Here is an 18983-nt window from a genome sequence, read left to right on the forward strand (position 1 = left end):
TTAAGAAAATTAACATACATGTCAAAACAAGAGCGATTTAGATTTGAACGCATAAGTATATCCTACAGAGTAACGAAAAATACACGAAGTACCAACAATCATACTTTGATTACTTAAAATATACACCTACAAAACATCTGTATGAACCATGCACCTCCCCTAAAAAGATTAGATCGGTTATTTATTTCAGAAGTTTTATTTTGAAGTCTTTAACGGATGTACTTTGGTCGCATTGTGAACGACTTGGCACAACAAGGGCTGGCGCCAGCTTGGGGCTGTCAGTTAGCAGTGGCGTCTTCGTCCAACATGAAGAAATTCGTGTTTTTAATGGAGTCATGAAACCCAGTGGAGTAACTGTACATGTAGTACATCTCAGACTGTACATTGACTCCAGTTGATCCCGTCACGTGTGCACGAGAGCACTGTCTGAGCTACGTTAGCTAGTTAGCTTCAGCAAGCTAACAACAACCTCTTCAACGTCCCCGTTGTAATGGACGAGGATTTGTTGCTCGCTATTCGGCTTCAGGAGCAGTTCGACAATGAATACGAAACACCGTCGTATCCGTCCAACACCTTTGAAGATCACGGCTTTGGACACAGTAGCAAGAAACGTAAAGTGGAGCGAGCTCGAGGAAGCAGCGACGTTGTCCCTTACTGGAAGCCGCCCGCCGGGCCCGACAGGCCGCTGTCCATCGTGGACGCGTCCTGGGAGACGCTGGACCCCAGCCCCGATGTCCGAGCCATGTTCCTGGAGTTCAACGACACATTCTTCTATGGAAAACTCAATGGTGTCGAGGTCAAATGGAGCCCGAGAATGACTCTGTAAGACACTTGTTCTGATTTGTTGTTGTTGTTGTTGTTGTTGTCAAAGGCCAAAACACACACTGGCTTTTAGGTGCAGCATTGCCCTCACTAAAAAGTCTGTTTTTTGTATGGGGGTTTGGTGTAGACATCGGATAGAAAGACATGTGTCATGTAAGTAAACCAGTGCTGCTGGGTGCTTATGGTCTTTCTGGTGGGGCTTGTGAAAGAGCTGTCGGATCTCTAATGTCTCGTGCTCTTTCTGCTTTGTCTTCTTCTGCAGGTGTGCTGGTGTGTGCTCCTATGAGGGCCGAGGTGGTCTGTGTTCAATCCGACTCAGTGAGCCGCTGCTGAAGCTCAGACCAAGAAAAGACCTGGTAGAGGTGAGGTGGATCATTTCATTAATCTGGCTTAAGCCACTAAAGTATTTTATACAATTCCTCCAAATCTTCAATTTGCAAAAAAAAGAGAGAATGATTTGCATCAAAATAGAAATCTTTTTCTGTGAAAGAAAGTAAGATCAGAAGAACACTGATATACCACATGGATGAGTTTATCACTTACACTTGTCAAACTGCTTTTCATCAGGCTTAAAGGTTTATTAATAGTGGGATAAGTGGTGTAACAAACTAAATATTTAGAATATTTAAACCGGCTATGAGGCTGGGTTTGTATTCTTGAGAAACTAGCAAGAGAACGTTAGATTTAGGTCTCTTGGAATAAACTAAAGATTCCTCTTCCTAAAATAAACCCTTCCTTTTAATTTCAGAGACATTTTGCTTTTAGCTCGAAAGTCCCAGATGTGGATGTGTGTTGTGAAAAGGAGCTGGACATGCAACTTGGGCTGATTTTAGTGGGTTAATACATATTTGTTGTTTTATTTTCATTCCCACAGACCCTCCTTCATGAAATGATTCATGCGCTGCTGTTTGTGACGCAGAACAATAGAGACCGAGACGGTCACGGCCCTGAGTTCTGCAAGCACATGAACCGGATCAACGATGCCACTGGGACAAAGATTTCTGTAGGTTTATCCTCTATTACGCAGCTTACAGCTTATGTTGTTTTATGACTAGGGTTGCAAAATTCCGGGAATTTTCAAACTTGGAAACTTTCCACAGGAATAAACGGGAATATACGGGAATTAACAGGAATAAACTGGAAATTTTGGGGTAAATTAATACTAAATTACATTTTTGACCTTTTTGTCATTTTGTGAGTCGAACTTTATTCTTTCATTGAACAACGAAAACATGAACATTGAATGAAAAAAGGTGTATTCCGCATGATCACAACCCCCCAACACAAATTTCTTTCTTTAGTGTTTTTCCCTGAATCCTTTCAGGTTTAAATGCTTTTTTCCTGGACCTACATAAACTAGTTTAGTTCAAAGTTCATAATTAAAAAAATTGAAACTAAGTTCACAGCCCCAAAAAATGAACGAGTTCAGTTATTTTTTTTCAATATGTTGTGAGCTATAATTGAAATCTCTATCTGTCTGTAATACCGCTCTTGGCCTCTACGCAAATCAACGCTCTCACACCAGCCAGGCATCGGGCTAAAACATTCAGACGCAACACTGATGACAAAAACGTCAAAAACAACAGAACGTTTTATGTTTACGTTTATGTTTCTGACAAACAATGTTCCCAACCAGCTGCATTCAGGGTCCAGCTGAGCTCGGCGTGCATAGTCTTGTTCTCAACTACATTTAAGTTCCTTGTTATATGCTTTTGCAAAAAAACGTTACCACATTTTTTTTTTCAAAATTCCCGAGCCAAAATTCCGTGAAAACTTTCCGGAAATTTACCGGAAACTTTCCGCCCCTTTGTAACCCTATTTATGACAGACTCTTACAGAGACTGCAATAAAAATTAATGAAAAACTTCTGAAACATCTCTTCCTCATCTCTTCCTCTTGTCAGATCTACCACAGTTTCCAAGATGAGGTTGATGTGTATCGGCAACATTGGTGGAAATGCAACGGGCCGTGTCAAAACCGCAGGCCCTATTTTGGGTTTGTGAAGAGGGCCATGAACCGGGCTCCGTCTGCTCAGGATCCCTGGTGGGCGGACCACAAGAGGACGTGCGGAGGGACCTACATCAAAGTCAAGGAGCCCGAAGGATACAGCAAAAAAGGCAAGAAGGACGGTAAAAAGGATGGGAAGAGCTCCGAGAAGAAGGCCTCTGGAAAAGAAAAGCCGTCAAGTACAACCACAGGTGATGAGCTCGTTCCTCTGGTGTATGTTCTGCTGTAATAGCTGTAAATCCTTTCAGGCGGATAACAATATGGTTTGAGTAGCAGCTCTTTATGTTGACTTAATCTCACTACGTGTTTTAGAGAATCGCTTTAAAGCAAAGTGTTAAAAAGTCTGCTGCCTGACTCAAATGTCTCCATTTCTCCCTCTCAGGCTCTGGATCACAGGACATAAGGAACATAATCCCATTTAGTGGCAAAGGCTTCCTGCTTGGAGGACAATCACAGTCATCCACATCCTCCCCATCTCAAACACCAGCAGTACCTTATTCTCCGAAGAAACTCTTCACCCCTCCGTCTCCGGCTAAAAGTCTCGGTTCTCCTGTTCGCCCCGGTCTTAAAAACAAAGGACTGCCTCGGACCACCACGGGGCTGAAGCACCCTGTAAAGAAGTCCGTCGGTAACACAAGAGCTTTTGTCAACATCAATGGCTCGCCCGTGAGAATCCCAAAACCCCACAGCAACATCAGCTGTAGCCAAGGAGCCGATCACATCAAACAGAAGTCCATCGAGGAGCTCTTCAACGGCCAAAGCATCAGGAGGCCAGCGGGTCAATCCTCCACCTCAAACACAGACAATAAAGGAGATTCTCTGACCTCGCCGAACAGTACTGCATCCTCCATCTTCCCCAAACAGCGAGATAACTATTCACCTTCCGCTCCCACAGCATCTAAACCGAGTGCTAGTAAATCCAGCCATTCTGTAGTCTCAACAACAAGCCCTGCTAAACCAACACAGTCAAAGTATTTTAGCCATTCCACTAGTGACGGCACATCAGGGGCTTCTGGTGCAGGTCAGGTATCAAGGAAGAGGCCGTGGGACGACCACAGGAGCTCCTCCAGCATCAGTGACTTCTTTCAGAAGACATTAGGCAGCGATTCAGCCGCATCGAGGGAGTCGATGAAGACCAAATCGCCTGCAATGCAGCAAAGAGCTGCCACAGCCGCGGCCTCCTCAGCCTCATCTTCCCCCCATTCCTCTGCGGGACTTCATAGTTTCACTGCTCCCTCCTCTTCCTCGGCTTCCTCCTCTGCAGTGACGGTCAGCTGTCCAGTGTGCCAAGCACAGGTGCAGGAGTCAAAGATCAATCAGCATCTGGATTCCTGCCTCTCCTGAGAGAGGAGGAGCACCCGGAGACGATGAAGAGGGTTGTCACAATGAAATCCACGTCCGAAATGTCCGGAGAGGGTTTTTTTTTTGTTAATCTGACGTTGAACCAATCTCCTTTGGACTTTCTCAACTCAACTTTGAGATGTTGGATATTTAGTGAAATGGTTTTGAAATGTGTGGTTGGACACAGTTTTTAGTCCCAGGAATTGTTTTACCACAAAGAAAACGATGCCTCTCGCGACGAGTGCCTGTCTCACAGTTGATGCCTTAGTGTACCAAAGGCGACGCGTTTAATGGCGTCGAAAACAAAACAAACGATATTCCAGTGACTTCTGTCAGGTGCCCAGTACAGGTTTGTGTGCATCAGAAACTGCTTGTTTTAACAATGTTGAATTGTTCACATTTTCATATCGATCTTCTTTACATAGAACCTATTGAAAGACACAACAGCAACTGAAGAGCAGTAACTTGATCGTGTGTGTGTGTGTGTGTGTGTGTGTGTGTGTGTGTGTGTGTGTGTGTGTGTGTGTGTGTGTGTGTGTGTGTGTGTGTGTGTGTGTGGGGAAAGGTCATCAAAGCCTCCTCTGGGGGCGGATGTGATAGCTGGTTTCCTGCAGTCTGACCTCAGATCTACAGCTGCCCTTCAGACAGCAGGAGACGCTGACAGACCTCTGCAGATCTTTGGGAATCAGATTTCGAGCCCGCCAGCTATTTATTTCTGCACAACGTCGCATTTACACCGCAGGGTCAGGCAGCACACGGGCATCTGGTTGTGCCGAGTCATCTAGTAACACTGTTGACTTTTTTTCTATTTTTAGAGAAAGGAATAAAGTACAAAATGCTATTTTTACTGCTCCAACATTTTAGAATTGCAGCTGTATGTTCCACGTTCACATGCATGGTTTCATGGACATTGTTAAATGTTTAAATTTCCTTTTCAAATAAAATATTTATACTTTTCTGTATGGAACATAATTCATTCCTGTGTCTAACAAACGTCTAATGACAGTATCTATTAAAAATGATAAATGGCCACACCTCTGTGCATCATCAGCTTTATATACACGGCGTCAGCGCTGCCTTGAGCGGTTTCGGCGACGCGGCGTCTTGGCGACGGGACGGTGATGATCGCCCTGATCCGTTCACAGCGGGAGGAGCTGCACTGGAGACGGGGGGGAGGGAGCAGGCAGAACGTGGGTGTAACAGCTGGTGGGAGGATAGAGGTCAGAGGTCAGACAGCTGGAGGCCAGCTGCTGATCAGGACCACACCCTCACCGTCGGCTGCAGGACAGACTAGAGCGAGGCCAGGGGGAAGTGACAAAGCACGCCAGCACACACACATCCCATTTCAATCACCACAGCCGGCCCGATCACACATCTCTGATTACCGCCTGGCTGCACGTGCCTCACACTTTGAGGCAACAAATAGAGCCGGGAAGAAGAAAATGTCCCCTTTTGTGTTTTACGACTTCTGCGCCCAGAAGTCGGCAACTTACAAGTAGCGAGTGAAAGAACACAACAAGTCATATATGAGTTAGTGTTTACCTGATGGAGGCTGACAGACCAAAAGGTTGTTCACAAAATGTGTTTTTTCTGCTTCCCTCAGCCGGGAGTTTACCTCAAAATGACACTTTTACAGCACAGTGCAGTACTTGAGTACTTTTCCACTGGCTTTGACACTCAAGGAGCACTTGAAGGCCGCACACACAAAACGTTTTTTTGCCCATCTTGTGCCTCCACAGCCGGAGAATGTAAAGTATTGTCTCCATTGGACCTGAACCCACCGCGGTTGTGTTTCTGTGACATTTTTATTGTTAACATTGCTTTTACATAGGTTTGGTTTGTGATTGTCTGCTATAAAACATAGCAGTGTACTCCCATTGTCACGATAATGACCTCATTCTGGCCACTTTCCCTTCAGAGGCCGGTCAGCAGAGGAAGACTCATGTCGATGACGGCAGCTTTTCTTACCGGACACTCCTCTTTCCTGACCTGCTGTATTCTGACACGCTATATACGAAGTTGACCTCCTCCTAACACACAAACACACACACACACACACACACACCTACACATCCCTGCCTCCTTCCCCATCGGGCCCATCGAGTCCCCCTGACAATGGTGCATAGCTCCAAGTTCAACGCAATGTGTCTCCGGCGGCTCAATGGGACGGAGGCACACTTTTGGGGTGATTAGTTCTGGTAGAGGTGCCAGTTTTTTCAGTGCAAGAGTCATTTATCAACTGATTATGGCGAATATATATTTTGATTTAAAAACTGAATTGTCTCTTGATACCATTAATGCTATAAGATAAATCATTATACCTCTCAAAGATGGCATTGCCATACTTTGCCATGTTCAGTGTACGCCTGCTGTTCCAGCCATGATTTGGGAAACCTTTGTCTGGGGTCCTTTTTCTGTCTTTTTTTTCTGGGGTGTGGGGGGGGGGGTCTTGAGCAGGATATCGCTCTCCAGCAGAGACATAAGCGGATATCTGCAGCCCATTATTAGCCGACCGACGCTAAGTGATGCAAACCCGTGTGCTTTTCAGCAAGGCAGATTAACACGAGCCTGCTATGGTTACATGCATCCCCAGGGGGTACCATCACATGCCTAATCCTTTGATCTCAGGAGGCAGTGATGATGATGATGATGATGATGATGATGGTGGTGGTGGTGATGATGAAAGCTTAAAGAGGGGTCCGTCTGCTCATAAAACCCTCACACAAAACAGATTGCCCTTGATCAGTCTCTTTAAACTGTGCAGCTGTGGACTGTCAGCTGATGGCTAATTGTTTTGAGAGCCGGATTAATCTGTGCAGCGTGGACACTTTCTAAAGGGCGAATGTAACATATGATGCTCCGGTGACTGATAGCACGGTATTAACCGTCAAAAAGTTACATTAGAAATTCATCGTTCGTCTCAAAACAGAACTATTTAGCCGAGTATGGAGTCACAGTTTATATTTAACACTGAGCATTCAATTACTTTAAGGTGGATTTAAATACACGTTTGGCGCCTTGAAATTAACAGAATTGAGTAAACTATTAACTTCCTGTTACTCCCAAGAAAGTAAGTAAGTAAATATACCATACAGAAAATATTGAATTATTCCACAGCTTTAGAATCACCTTTTTAAAATATTTTTTCTATGAAAAGCTGTTGGGTTGGGTGCTTGTACAGGAAGCATTTGTGTTTACATCTTAGCTGTCTGTCGGAAATGAGTCAGGTTTAATTCATGTCAATGGAGGGATTCGAAATACCAGGCTTCAGGCCTCATCCATTTGCTGTGTGTGCGCTGTGTGTGTGTGTGTGTGTGTGTGTGTGTGTGTGTGTGTGTGTGTGTGTGTGTGTGTGTGTGTGTGTGGTACAGCACTCTCTCCTTTTGCAGAGGAGCGTGTGTGATGCTTTTGTGTGTTGATTTCAAGGTTATTGTTGTGTTATTGTTGTGACGGAGCTGCAGGCTGGGGGGGACGTGAAGCCCACCATCTGTCCTTTATACTCAGAACTATTGTCCTGCGCACACACACTCCCATCATGACCTCAGACGCTCTGTCTGTACTGTGCTGAGGGGAAACCCATCAATGAGTTTTATTGTAGGGACTCCAATAGACACAATGTTGTATTAAACAGATAGGCAGGCATCCCAAAAAAAGACCGATCATAAATTCCTTAGCTTATTCAATGAATTTGAATAAATGATTCTGAACACCTTCTATTGAGGACATTGCACATGTTGTGTTTATAAACACACTAGTTTGTCATCTAAGATTTAATTCAAAGTGTAAAAGTGCAATTTCTAAAAATATTATATGTGTGAGTTTCTTAAATCCAATAATGTATATAAAGAGAAAGTGTGTATCAATTTATCAGTATTTTAAAAATGTTAAATTTTAAAAAGAATACATGTATCTCATGTCAGATTATAAACAGAGATATTGTTACATATCTTGTCTAGATGGATTAAAAAGACAGTTTCCCGAGCGTTGGCATTGGCAGGGAGACGCCCCGCAGTCGCTGTGTTAAAAGGGCAGGAAGTGGATTTTACAACTCATCCACACAATCTGGCAAGTTTACAATAATAACTCGTATCCACCGGAAATTACAATTATACTTAAAAGTTAACAAGTAAATAATAGAATAGGCACGCAGACTATACTAACTAATTAACAAGTTATATTCAGTACACTATGATACAATTGTATTCACTATCGTTCAATATCCTAAATTAGATTAAAACGATCTCATGTAAGAATATCATATTTGGAAAAAGAACAATAGTAAAATAGGCAAATTGTACATTAGTTCACGAATATGTCTATTCAACCTAACTATGAAAAAAATGAAGGTTTACATTGTGAAATGAAGGAAAAAAACATTCAGAACCTACGGATGATATATTTTTTTTTATAAAAGAAAAAAATAAACGTTCACCCGTGATGCTTTTATTTTGTATCAGCCAACCGGAAGTCTAACTACTTCAATCCGGGTAACTTGATGTGGCGTCTCCGGCCGCCCTGGGCAGATAAAACCACGACTGTTGCTCGGCTTGTTTGGTGAGCGCGAGACGGCAGTTTACTCTCCGCGTCTGCAACCTAACAGTCAACTTCTCGGTACACATTGCCGTCTCTTTTGCTTTTTAGTGGCAATTTAACGTCCCGGGAAAATGAATGGTAAGTCAACGAACGGCTCGTTGGGGGGAATGGCCTGCATCGAGGGTCTGCCCCCGCTGCCGAAGAGCCTGAGCGGCTTGCTGAACTCGAGCGGCGGCTCCTGGAGGGACATGGAGAGGATGTACGTGAAGAAGACCATGATCCAGGACGACCTGAGCCGAGGCAGGAGCCACGCCGACAACCTGCTGGCCAACAAGCCGGCCAACCTCGACGCCGCCCTGGCTCTCCTGCGGAAAGAGATGGTAACATTTCGGGCAGTGTTCACACATGTATTTGACTAAAAAGAGAGAGAGTGCCCCGTAGTTCACCCCTTGTTTTTGTCAAACGCTGTTTAATCTCTATGCGCTGCATAGTCCAACGCGGCCAAGTTCCCCATAGACACTCTGCTGGTTTGGACGCTGCCTGGCTTTTGGGCACTCTTGCACACCTCTTAGTGTCTAACTTGAAGCGTGTCGACCATTACTTGAGTTTCAACGATAATTCGGCTTTAGTACATTCACCGTGAATCACGACACGTGAATAAAATATCAACTTCCAGGTGCGGATCTCGCTTCATCGCAGCGATAGACGTTGCAGCATAGCCTGCACGATTACTAGCATTTTTGTGTGTGTGAATTGTATGTTTGCCGAGGTTATGAACCGAACTTATTGATTCTTAAAGCGTACATGTTCATATGCAAAGTAGTTTCGTAAAGCATGTAGATAAAACGCTGTTTGGTAAAAAAAAAAAAAAAAAAAAAAAAGGGAGTCTGGCAAGAGAAGAACCATGATCAGGGACAGCTTTTCAGTGGATGAGACAAATAAAGACTAAATGAGACAAAAATAGGCTTCTCTCTAATATTTTATTTAAAGCTTGGTTTAATTAAGCTTCAGTTTAAGTGTTTTTTTTTTCTCCATGAGTGTCCTACTATCTTGCATTGAACATGTTGCTACATAAGTGTGAACAGAGTGATACACTTGATACACACACTTATTACACTCCCTTGCTCCCTTGCCAGCAGCAGGGCTTTCAATGCCCGGATTTCAGTCTCAATGCAGACCCCCTCTATGGCTGTGGTTCAACCCTTAACAATCTGTTTCCTCACAGCCAGTAATTCAGATAAAAGGGGTCAAACTGTTGCTGAAACTCTATCCCCTTGCCATTTGGATTTTGGTTACAGGCTTTGCTAAATCCTATTTCTGCTCCTGTGCTTCACGCTCACTGTTCCTCACTTCCCCCACCGCTCCGATGCTGTAAATGTGTTACCTTTGGGTTATTCAATGTCCTACATGAAGTAAGCTCTGCAGGTTATGGGCCACAGCACTCAGGACTGACCCACTGTAGTTTGATAGGGAAGACAAAGCAGTGGCTCGTAGTTCATACTGCATTGTCAGCTGAGTGGTATGCAGTGTTTTTTTACCTTGAATTATTAATGTCAGGTTTTGTGACAGATGAGGATTAGTTTACTAAATTATTTATTGGCAATATTTATTGATTTATTTCTCTTTTTTTTTTTAAATGACCACCTGGCCTCACTTATTTTGTCTGGTAAGCTGTCCAAAACCTCAAAGACATTAAAATTATAAATGCAGCAAATTCTCACACAGGCTGGAACCTGTCAATGTTTGTAATTGTTCCTTTAAAAAAAAAAAAAAGATAACTTAAACAGGTATTTGACTATCAAAGAATTGTAAATGTATGACTTTTTTGGGGAGATTGAGAGAAAATTCCTCAGTAATTCTTTTGACATTTAAATAACCGTTAAGATGCCCAAACATTTGCCTGCTGCTTAAGTGTGAGGACTTGCTGCATTTGGACTGGTTGATGGATAAAATGATGCCAAACCCCTGTTAGTTGCAGCTCTTGTACTTCTTGTTTTTGGGGGACTTCTAAAAGAACGACTCTTCAGTAATGCGTCCTGTTTTAATCTGGATCCCCGCCCCCGTTTTTCTCCAGGTGGGGTTGCGTCAGCAGGACATGTCGCTGCTCTGCCAGCTGTGGTCGCTCCACGAGTCGATCCAGGATTACAAGGGCAGCTGCCAGGACCTGAGCGCCGCCTCCAGCCTCGGCATGATGGAGAACGGCTACTTTGACGAGGACGACGAGGACTACCCGGAGCCTGGCGCCACTCCCACCGGGGAGCAGCCGGGAGGCGCGGTCGGAGACGGGATGGCGAAGAATGGGAGCGGCGGCATTGGCAAAGACGACAGCTGGGACTCCTTTCACGTTACCATCTGAGGCCTCGTTTTCAGCATAAATCTTTTTCTGCAGATGGATGCATAGTTTGGGGGGGAGTGAGGGGTGTGGTGAAAGACTTCTGGAAACCTTGTGGGTCTCCAAGAAGGAACCAGTTGGTTAGAGGTAGCAGTTTATGGGACGCTATTGTCACACTAGACTCCGGCTTTCAGTCCAGCTCCTCCTCGCGTGAAAAACACACCTGATTGTGCTGCAGAAGTGTTTTTTGTATATTTCCAAAAAATTGCAGTGTGACCCGGAGCTTCATCAGACTGCAGACGAGCTGCTTGTTGGCACCCTCTCAAACTCAGGTGTTGAGATGTATTATAAACCAGGACTCCATACACACTAAACATTAGGCAATATATATAGAGAGATATATTCTTTTTTTTAAGCTCTGCTGCTGCTTCTATATCATGTGGTTTTGCTAGCCAGTTACCCTTTTTGTCAGAACTTTTTTTTTTTTTTTACACATACAAAATATATGAACAAAGTTGTATTATTTATTATGTAATATAAATATCAAGATATTTTGCTGTTTTGTTACACTCAATTGAGTTTTTGTACCGCAACTCTACCCTCTCCCCAGGTATAAGGGTGTGCACCATTTACTGGTGAATTGGGAACGGATTCTGGACTCTGTGCAGACGATGTTGCTGCAAAGACACGGCCGCCTGCGTGTGTGTGCTTTTTAAAAGTGGTGAAATCATTAATTTACTTAAATCCGAAAGAGGTTTTCATTGCTACGGAAGTTAGGGCGACACTTTCCTGTTTCTCGGTGCAGCAGATGATCTTGGCGCTCGCTGAAAAATGCAAACTGTTTTAAATGCTAGAGACTATAAAAAAAATCAACATCATCGCCAAGTTTAAGAGCCAGTTCAAGCTAAACAACAACTGAAAATGATCATAAAAAAGAAAAAAATGGATTAAATGACTTTTTCAGCCATTATACACGCAAGCAGCTCTTGAGACTTTTCTTCTGAACGTAGCCAGTTGGACTGTCGGTTCACGCAGCGACATCGATGAAGAGGAGGAGCATGAATCTGTGGTGGCCAGCCAATTTGGAAAAGTTCTGCTTTTGTTTGAGCAACTTGTCAGCTGACTACAGGGTACTTTTTAAAACATTTTTTTTTACTAAAGCTTCGTATCGCACTGAAACTGATCTCGCCCCGATGACACGCGCTCTGTAGCATCCAGCAGGTACGTGGCCTGACCGCTAAACGCGGTCATTACTGGGCTGTTTAGACACGTCGGAGAGGCCTAATGGGTATAATTAGTATTGCAACATACCTGCAAACCTTTTTATAGGCCGTTTACCTGTTCGAAAACGGAAATGTGGCTCTTTTGAGACGATACTGGTCACGAACATGATTGTACTCTCACAAAGTTAAACCTTGGGAGATGCCGATGGCTCTCTTCTGGTGTTTTTGATTGGAACGCTCCACAAAGGCAGCCTTTTACGCTGCAGCCTCTATTCTGTGACGGGATGTTTAAATATCTGTGCGCCACACAGCTCTTAAACTTTACAGCAAAGCGTTGAGCTGACCACGTGGCTGTTAAAAGGACAGCAATGTGAGCGCTCGCCTTCTGACGCCACCCGTTTGTAGGCTGGTCCACTGTTTGTGCGTTGGTGCAACACAAACCAAAGAGCAGCAGAAAAAACAAATGTATTTGGTTTAAAGAGCCGAATTAAGGCAGTGTCTCGATAATTAACCGCTCTTGAATGGTTCCATTTGACTTCAAATGTCCAGAACAAAAGAACATATGATGTCTTGTAGAATGTCTTCACAGTTGTAAACATGACGTCTGTCATATAGCAAGTTAATCTTTCATTGTGCCGACGGTAATGGTTAACTTTTTGAGAAGTTTCTTTTCTGGTTGACTGATGCGTAAAAGTCTCAGTTGCTTCATGTTTGTATCAGTCAAAAGTAAAGTATGAGTAACTGTGATTTTAAAAGAAGTGTCGTGATGAGCTTTTATCACACAGCGTTACATTACCACACCGCTCGCTCAACAACACGACTACCTGCTCGCTTTCAACACCTCACGCTGTTAATATCCATAATGCAATGTTCTGAAGGGAACCAGAGAGGCACTGACGAGTTGGGTCTCACTTGTATTTGCTACGAGTCTTCTCGCTCCATCAAAGGTCACAGGTTATGAAACTGGAGGTTTCATCCGTACAGTAAACCTGCGTCTGGAAGTTTCTAATGTAACCTGTTGAATCACCTGCTGAGGGGTCAGTAAAAAAAACACACCTGTTCTATCACTTCAACTAAGAATATAACTATGCTGCACAGACCTGGCCCCAGGTGTTTTATTGGATGTTGACACATTTAGTGCCTTTGTAAACCTTCCAGGTTCCAGACTGTTCAGCCTGTGGACGAGAACAATAAACCACAAAGCGCTTAACCCCTCGACTCTCTTGACGTGCTCTCGGTGCTTGAAGCTGCTAACTGCAGAACCTTTAACCTGGTGACCAGTGCAGCCGGCTAAATCCCTCACTTGTAGTGTATCGCATCAATATGCAAATCCACAACATCTCGGAAAGAGCTGATTGAAAGCGGTTCAGAGATTTGGAAGTTCACGGTTTCCCATCAAAGACTCCGTTTTCCTATTATTGACGAGGATGCAGCTGTTTGGAAGCTTTAACGCCCCAAAACGTATCGCAGCCTTAAAATAAACCGAGTCACTTGCAGAATAACCTACATGGTGCGCTCCTCACTTGTTCACGCTTGTAACGAGTGACTTTGCACATGTTGTGTTGAATGTCCCCCGAAACTACAACTACCTGCTCCTCCTTCAGTTGCTCAGCATTACACACACACACGGTGCTCCTTGTGCAGTTGCAGAAATGTGCTTTAAACACCAGCAAGTTGTGCCCAATAGTGTAGCGTTTGTGGTTGAAAAGTGTGTTGGTCCCCTCCCCCCCCTTCCTCTTTTCATGTGATTGTTGGATGTGTAATGCAATGATGTCATCTCAGGGTAACCTTGTGGCGAAATGTTTGGTTGTGTTTTTGTTAAATGTCCCTGAAGGAAGATAATCAACAGGCCGGTCTTTTACTTTGGAGGGACGGAAAAACTAAAAGAATGTGTGAGCATCGCCCTCATACTTAGGGTAACGACAACGGGTACGCGCTGTGCGGCGGGTCTTTCTTAATCTAGCAGCACGGCCTTCTACCTACCCGCAACTTTGAACAATCGCACGAGGAAGTCAATTGTCACGCGAGACTGACTGACTATTGCTGTGATCGCAGTCACGCCTCGTTGTTCACCTCACAGCTTTAGTGGTTGTTACTAAGCACTCTGGGACATGTAGGAACGATGAGATCAGCTGCAAAATGGCCGCGTTTCAGTCATGTACAAAACACTCGGTGCTTCGATTGGACCCCACAGGTGCCCTAAAATATGTTTTCCCCACTAAAAGTCAAACCTCTTCTCCTTCCTCCGAGTTGTGTTGAGAGCCGGGGTCTCATCATTGTAGCCGGTGAATCAGCCAAGTGCAACACCAGAGAGCGTTAGAGGTGATAAACATTACGGATGCTTTTTACAGCCCATTATTAGCGTTGACAAACTGATTGTTCAGATTGTTATCCACTTTTTCTAATTGCTGGCTGCGGCTGTTAAAGTCGTTAGTATCTGAGAGCGAAATGTCTGACTTTGTATTTATACTGTATTTATACTGTATATCGTTCATCATAATCGTTGATTAAATCATTATTAGTGGGAAAATAAAAGGTGTTCCTGTATTGTGTGTTGCACATGCAGAAGGTGTTATACCGTCCATCAGTACTCCTGTTCTTTGATCTACGAATGACCATACTACTGTTTCTTTGGACATTAGTCTCAATGCTATATCATAGTTATTATACTGTTATGAACTAATAAAGTGATTCCATACTTTTCAGGTTTCGAGTGAGCTTTCTTTTTTTCTTTTTTTTTAATCTGAACCATCTGTTAGAATTGAGCTGGACTTACAGTTTATAGTAAAATGTATATTTTTATAACTGGCATGTACAGTTACTTTAAACGTCTACATTATTATTATAAAGCACATTTGTTGAAATTAGATAAATGAAAGTGATGTATGCATCAATAATTACAATCAAATAATAGAATATAAACTATTCAGATATGGATCATGTTGCATAATGAGCCATTTTGCTTTTGGTATATTGTGATTCCAATACTTGTGTACATATATTTAAGGGTATTTTTTTTAATGTCAGACTTTTATTTTGTAGTATTTCTACAGGTGTGGTTTTGCCACTTTTAATGAGAGTCAACACTAGTTTTGTAAGTATACTTGGTCATGAATCAAAGTATTGGACACAATTTGACCTCATCAGCGCTTTATAGCTGCAGATGAAAAGTTCATTAAATTAAATGATTCAGCTTCACCGAGAGGGGAACATGACAGTCTGAACCAATCCATCGAAGAGCTGCTAAGATATTTCAGCATCCATGTAGTCATGCCACATATAAAATAGCTAAAAATAACAAGACACCAAATATAAACCCTCATCCACATCAACCCACATGAAACCCCCAGCGCTCTGAAACCAAACTGCCGTCTCCTTCCTCCCCTCTCCGCTGCCCTACTTCCTGTGTCTTCCTCCTGAATCCTCACTCTGACCTGCATTTTAATGCACCCATCTGCATTTTGCTTCTCGGGCCGCTGCCACGCCGGAGCAGTTCCGGTTTAATTGATCATTACTGCGGCAGGATGTGACGGCTTTGATGTTGCGGCTCCTGACGCTGGGAGCTTCAGATGAATTACTGATGATGATAACGCTGTTTATATTTTCACACTCGGAGACTCTGTTTAAGTTCTCGCAAACCTCCCTCGCTGCACGGGAGACTGAGAAATGGGTCACGCAGCAATCGTTTCAACTCTGCAGACGGATTTCTGCTGTGGGATCATCGAATTTTGTCCACCGGATTCTCTGATTCTGGCAGTTCAACAGTCAGAATGATGTTTATAAAAAATACACAACACCAATGTAATACTGAGCACTAACAGATGACTCTTGTAGACTCGGCCTAACGTGTGCTTGCAGGTAAATATTGCATTTACTCCACTTCAATTATCTGACAGCTGAATACTTTGCAGATTAAGGGTTAAAAACATGATTTTTGAAATATAATATATGGGCTGTTATTATACAGCAAATCATCCCACTCTTAAAAATAGGTCAAACCAGCTTCAATGCAAATATGTTGCTTACATATTAATGAATATTGTGCATGTCTAATGATAGTTTCACTTCTGTACTTAAAATACATTCTACTATACTTTTACTTAAGTAATTCATTAATATAGGTATTTTAATTGTAATGGAAATATTGTGGTGCTGTGTCATTTTCTTCTTATATTTCTTGCTTTTCGGCGTTTGTTGTTTCTGGCTTTGCAATACCAACAAATGTAGTCTGATAGCATTTTAATAACTTTTTTTTAACACACTGTATATTCATTTGGGTTGAAATTACACATTTGAATACAAAATAAATTGCATTCAATGTTTGTCTCTCGACTTTTCACTTCGTCAACCCCCAAAACCAAGCACTAGAACGAGTCTTGAAAAGCAAACGAGTCAAACTGCCCCAGCAGATCTGACTCCAATGAAAGGACTAAATGACAGCTCTCTATATCAGAAAACAAGTCATTCAAAAGCTTCATGACAGGGCCTTTGACATAGTCTCTGTACAAAGAGGCCCTCTATACTGACAGTTGTGCAGTGTGCATCATGTGACACCATGTTCCCTCTCTGGGCTCTGGTCTCGTGCTGCCCGTCTGAGCGTCTGTTGGGAGATTAGAGCAGATTAACATAATCTTGGTTGAGAGAGCAAATCCAAGGTGCGCATCACTCTCTCCACAGGGAGGGATGGGACACATTTACACATCAGAGGCTGAAGGCTGGTCTTTCACAAGCCGTGCTCTGAATTAATGGGAATATTTTGTCACTGAAGGTTTGACGTTTGGCCATTTTTGTTGATAATTCTTGTAAAATATAGAGCATGTTTTTTTTCTCATGTGTCTCTTTTCCTCTTTTGTGTTGTTCGTTTCAGTGCATTGATCCCAGTGAGGCCACTCCATGACAGACACGCTGTCTCTTTAACTATAAGACAAATGGCCGCTGGTTAGTACGCAACACATTTCCTGCAAATGTAATAGCTCATCATTTTAATATTTATATGCAATTCTGTGTGCTGCATCTTGCTGACATTGAGACTCAATGGCATCTCAGAGACGTCCTCAGATTTGTCTCCACTGTCCACTTGAGCTCAAGGATGAACTTTGGTGATCAAAGGTTAAAGGTGAAGGTCACTGTGAACCAGCCGTGGCTCTAGAGTTCATATCCTAATCACCAGGATGGCAAAGAAATCTTGCTTAAACTGCATTTTGATTGGTGGAGTCAACAGTGATGGATTGGATGGATTTTGATGACATTTATGTTCCCCTCAGGATGAATGCCAACTACAAACAAAGTCTTAATTTGTACAGTCAATATGATGGATTATTAGATGAAAAGCTACTTTTATGACCTCCAGTCTGAATGTATTTAATACAATAACTTCTTCACTGCCACTTTCCAGCAAAGGCCAAAGCGTTTGTCCCAGCAGAGCATATTGACTCGAGGTCGGACTTACCCTCCAGCATCCGCTCCTGGTGGAAGGCTGCGAGGTGACTGCTGTTACCGTAATCTGATTAGTCAGATTAAACCACTGCATGCCACGGTAATTGACCGACACTCCCCAGATTCCGCATTAAGAAACTGCCTCGGGGCTTTGTTCACTAAGCCTCCAGCACTGGGTCAACAAGTTACACAGGCACGACACGTGTCGCTTCCTTTCGCTCATCAATGAAAGACGTTTCAAATATTGAGATGCAAAAAACAGCATAAACGGGAGACAAGCCGTGTGAAAGCCCCACTGACACACTCCAGCAGAACAAGATGTCTTCAGTCAAGCTGATTCTGTTAGAAGCTGAAAGCCATCCAGAGAGAGGAGCACAGAGCCGCTCCAGGGTGAGGACGCCTAACAAAACATTCCTCACTTGTTCGCTGTCTCCTCAACTATTCACAGGCCTGTAATAACATGTGCAGAGGCAACACACACACACACACACATAATCAAATCACATACAAATATACGGCTTAAATACTAATACTTTATTTACTCCTGTTATACTTGTATGTAGCAGAGTATTCAGAGAGCACATACTGCTACGTTACTACACCGCACACACAGTGTGTGTCTGTGCAGCGCGTGGCAAACTGGATCTACAAGTTCCTTTCACATCATAAATCACAGAAGCACGAGTCCCTGACAGACTTCAGGGCTCGTCTGTGACAGAAAAAGGCCACATCTATTTCAACATTCATACAGAGGCAGACGGCAACATTGAAAGTGAGTTTGGGTTGAGACATTTAGGACATTTTCTCTGATGAACTGTGATTCTAAAACATGTAGGACTTTGGTTCAACGACACAATAACACATATGAATGAGGTCCAGAGAAAACCTTCACTCTGGGAATAAAAACATGTTGGTTTTCATAACATTATCCGGGATCTTTGGGAGAATATCATCTGAGGCGACTCCTTTCATTTCGTCAGCATGTTTGTTTTTTTTTGCTCAGAAGTGATTCCCCCTCGCAGCGGTTCATGACGACTCCTGCTCAGACTGCTGGGGTTCGGGTGGTTGATACCGCAGGAAAGGCCAGCGGACACATTGCCCTCTTTCCACAGACCCGCGGTCTGCTTTGCGTGTTTGTTTTACTGATTGAACTTTGGTCTGTTGACTGACGAATACGTTCCAGGGACCGTGAGCTTTGAAAGGTTTGCCCACGTGTTTCACAAATATTACTTCAGTCAGGTATTGTGGCGAGATACCTGCTGCTGTTTGGTGTGGATTTTACTTATCTT

General features: G+C 43.3%; 2 protein-coding genes across 3 annotated transcripts; both read left to right on the forward strand.

Moving 5' to 3' along the window:
• Positions 1 to 248: 248 nt before the first annotated feature.
• sprtn (SprT-like N-terminal domain) lies at positions 249 to 5130 on the forward strand. 2 transcript variants are annotated; one of them, XR_011077552.1, is made up of 6 exons: positions 249 to 822; positions 1085 to 1184; positions 1697 to 1825; positions 2726 to 3020; positions 3212 to 4519; positions 4736 to 5130. XR_011077552.1 is itself a non-coding variant. In XM_068577769.1 (5 exons), exons 1-5 carry the CDS (start codon positions 491 to 493, stop codon positions 4171 to 4173), a joined length of 1818 nt encoding a protein of 605 aa, XP_068433870.1. In that variant the 5' UTR covers positions 249 to 490; the 3' UTR covers positions 4174 to 5130. The 2 variants fall into 2 exon arrangements, 1 of the variants encoding a protein (XP_068433870.1); XM_068577769.1 differs by having other exon boundaries at positions 3212 to 5130.
• Positions 5131 to 8689: 3559 nt separating this feature from the next.
• fam89a (family with sequence similarity 89 member A) lies at positions 8690 to 11526 on the forward strand. Its single transcript, XM_068577631.1, has 2 exons — positions 8690 to 9083; positions 10778 to 11526. Exons 1-2 carry the CDS (start codon positions 8835 to 8837, stop codon positions 11057 to 11059), a joined length of 531 nt encoding a protein of 176 aa, XP_068433732.1. The 5' UTR covers positions 8690 to 8834; the 3' UTR covers positions 11060 to 11526.
• Positions 11527 to 18983: the final 7457 nt, after the last annotated feature.

Source organism: Clinocottus analis, unplaced genomic scaffold, assembly GCF_023055335.1.
Source record: "Clinocottus analis isolate CAN_PGR_092001 unplaced genomic scaffold, fCliAna1.0.p SCAF_15, whole genome shotgun sequence".
In the NCBI taxonomy this organism is placed as follows: Eukaryota; Metazoa; Chordata; class Actinopteri; order Perciformes; family Cottidae; genus Clinocottus; species Clinocottus analis.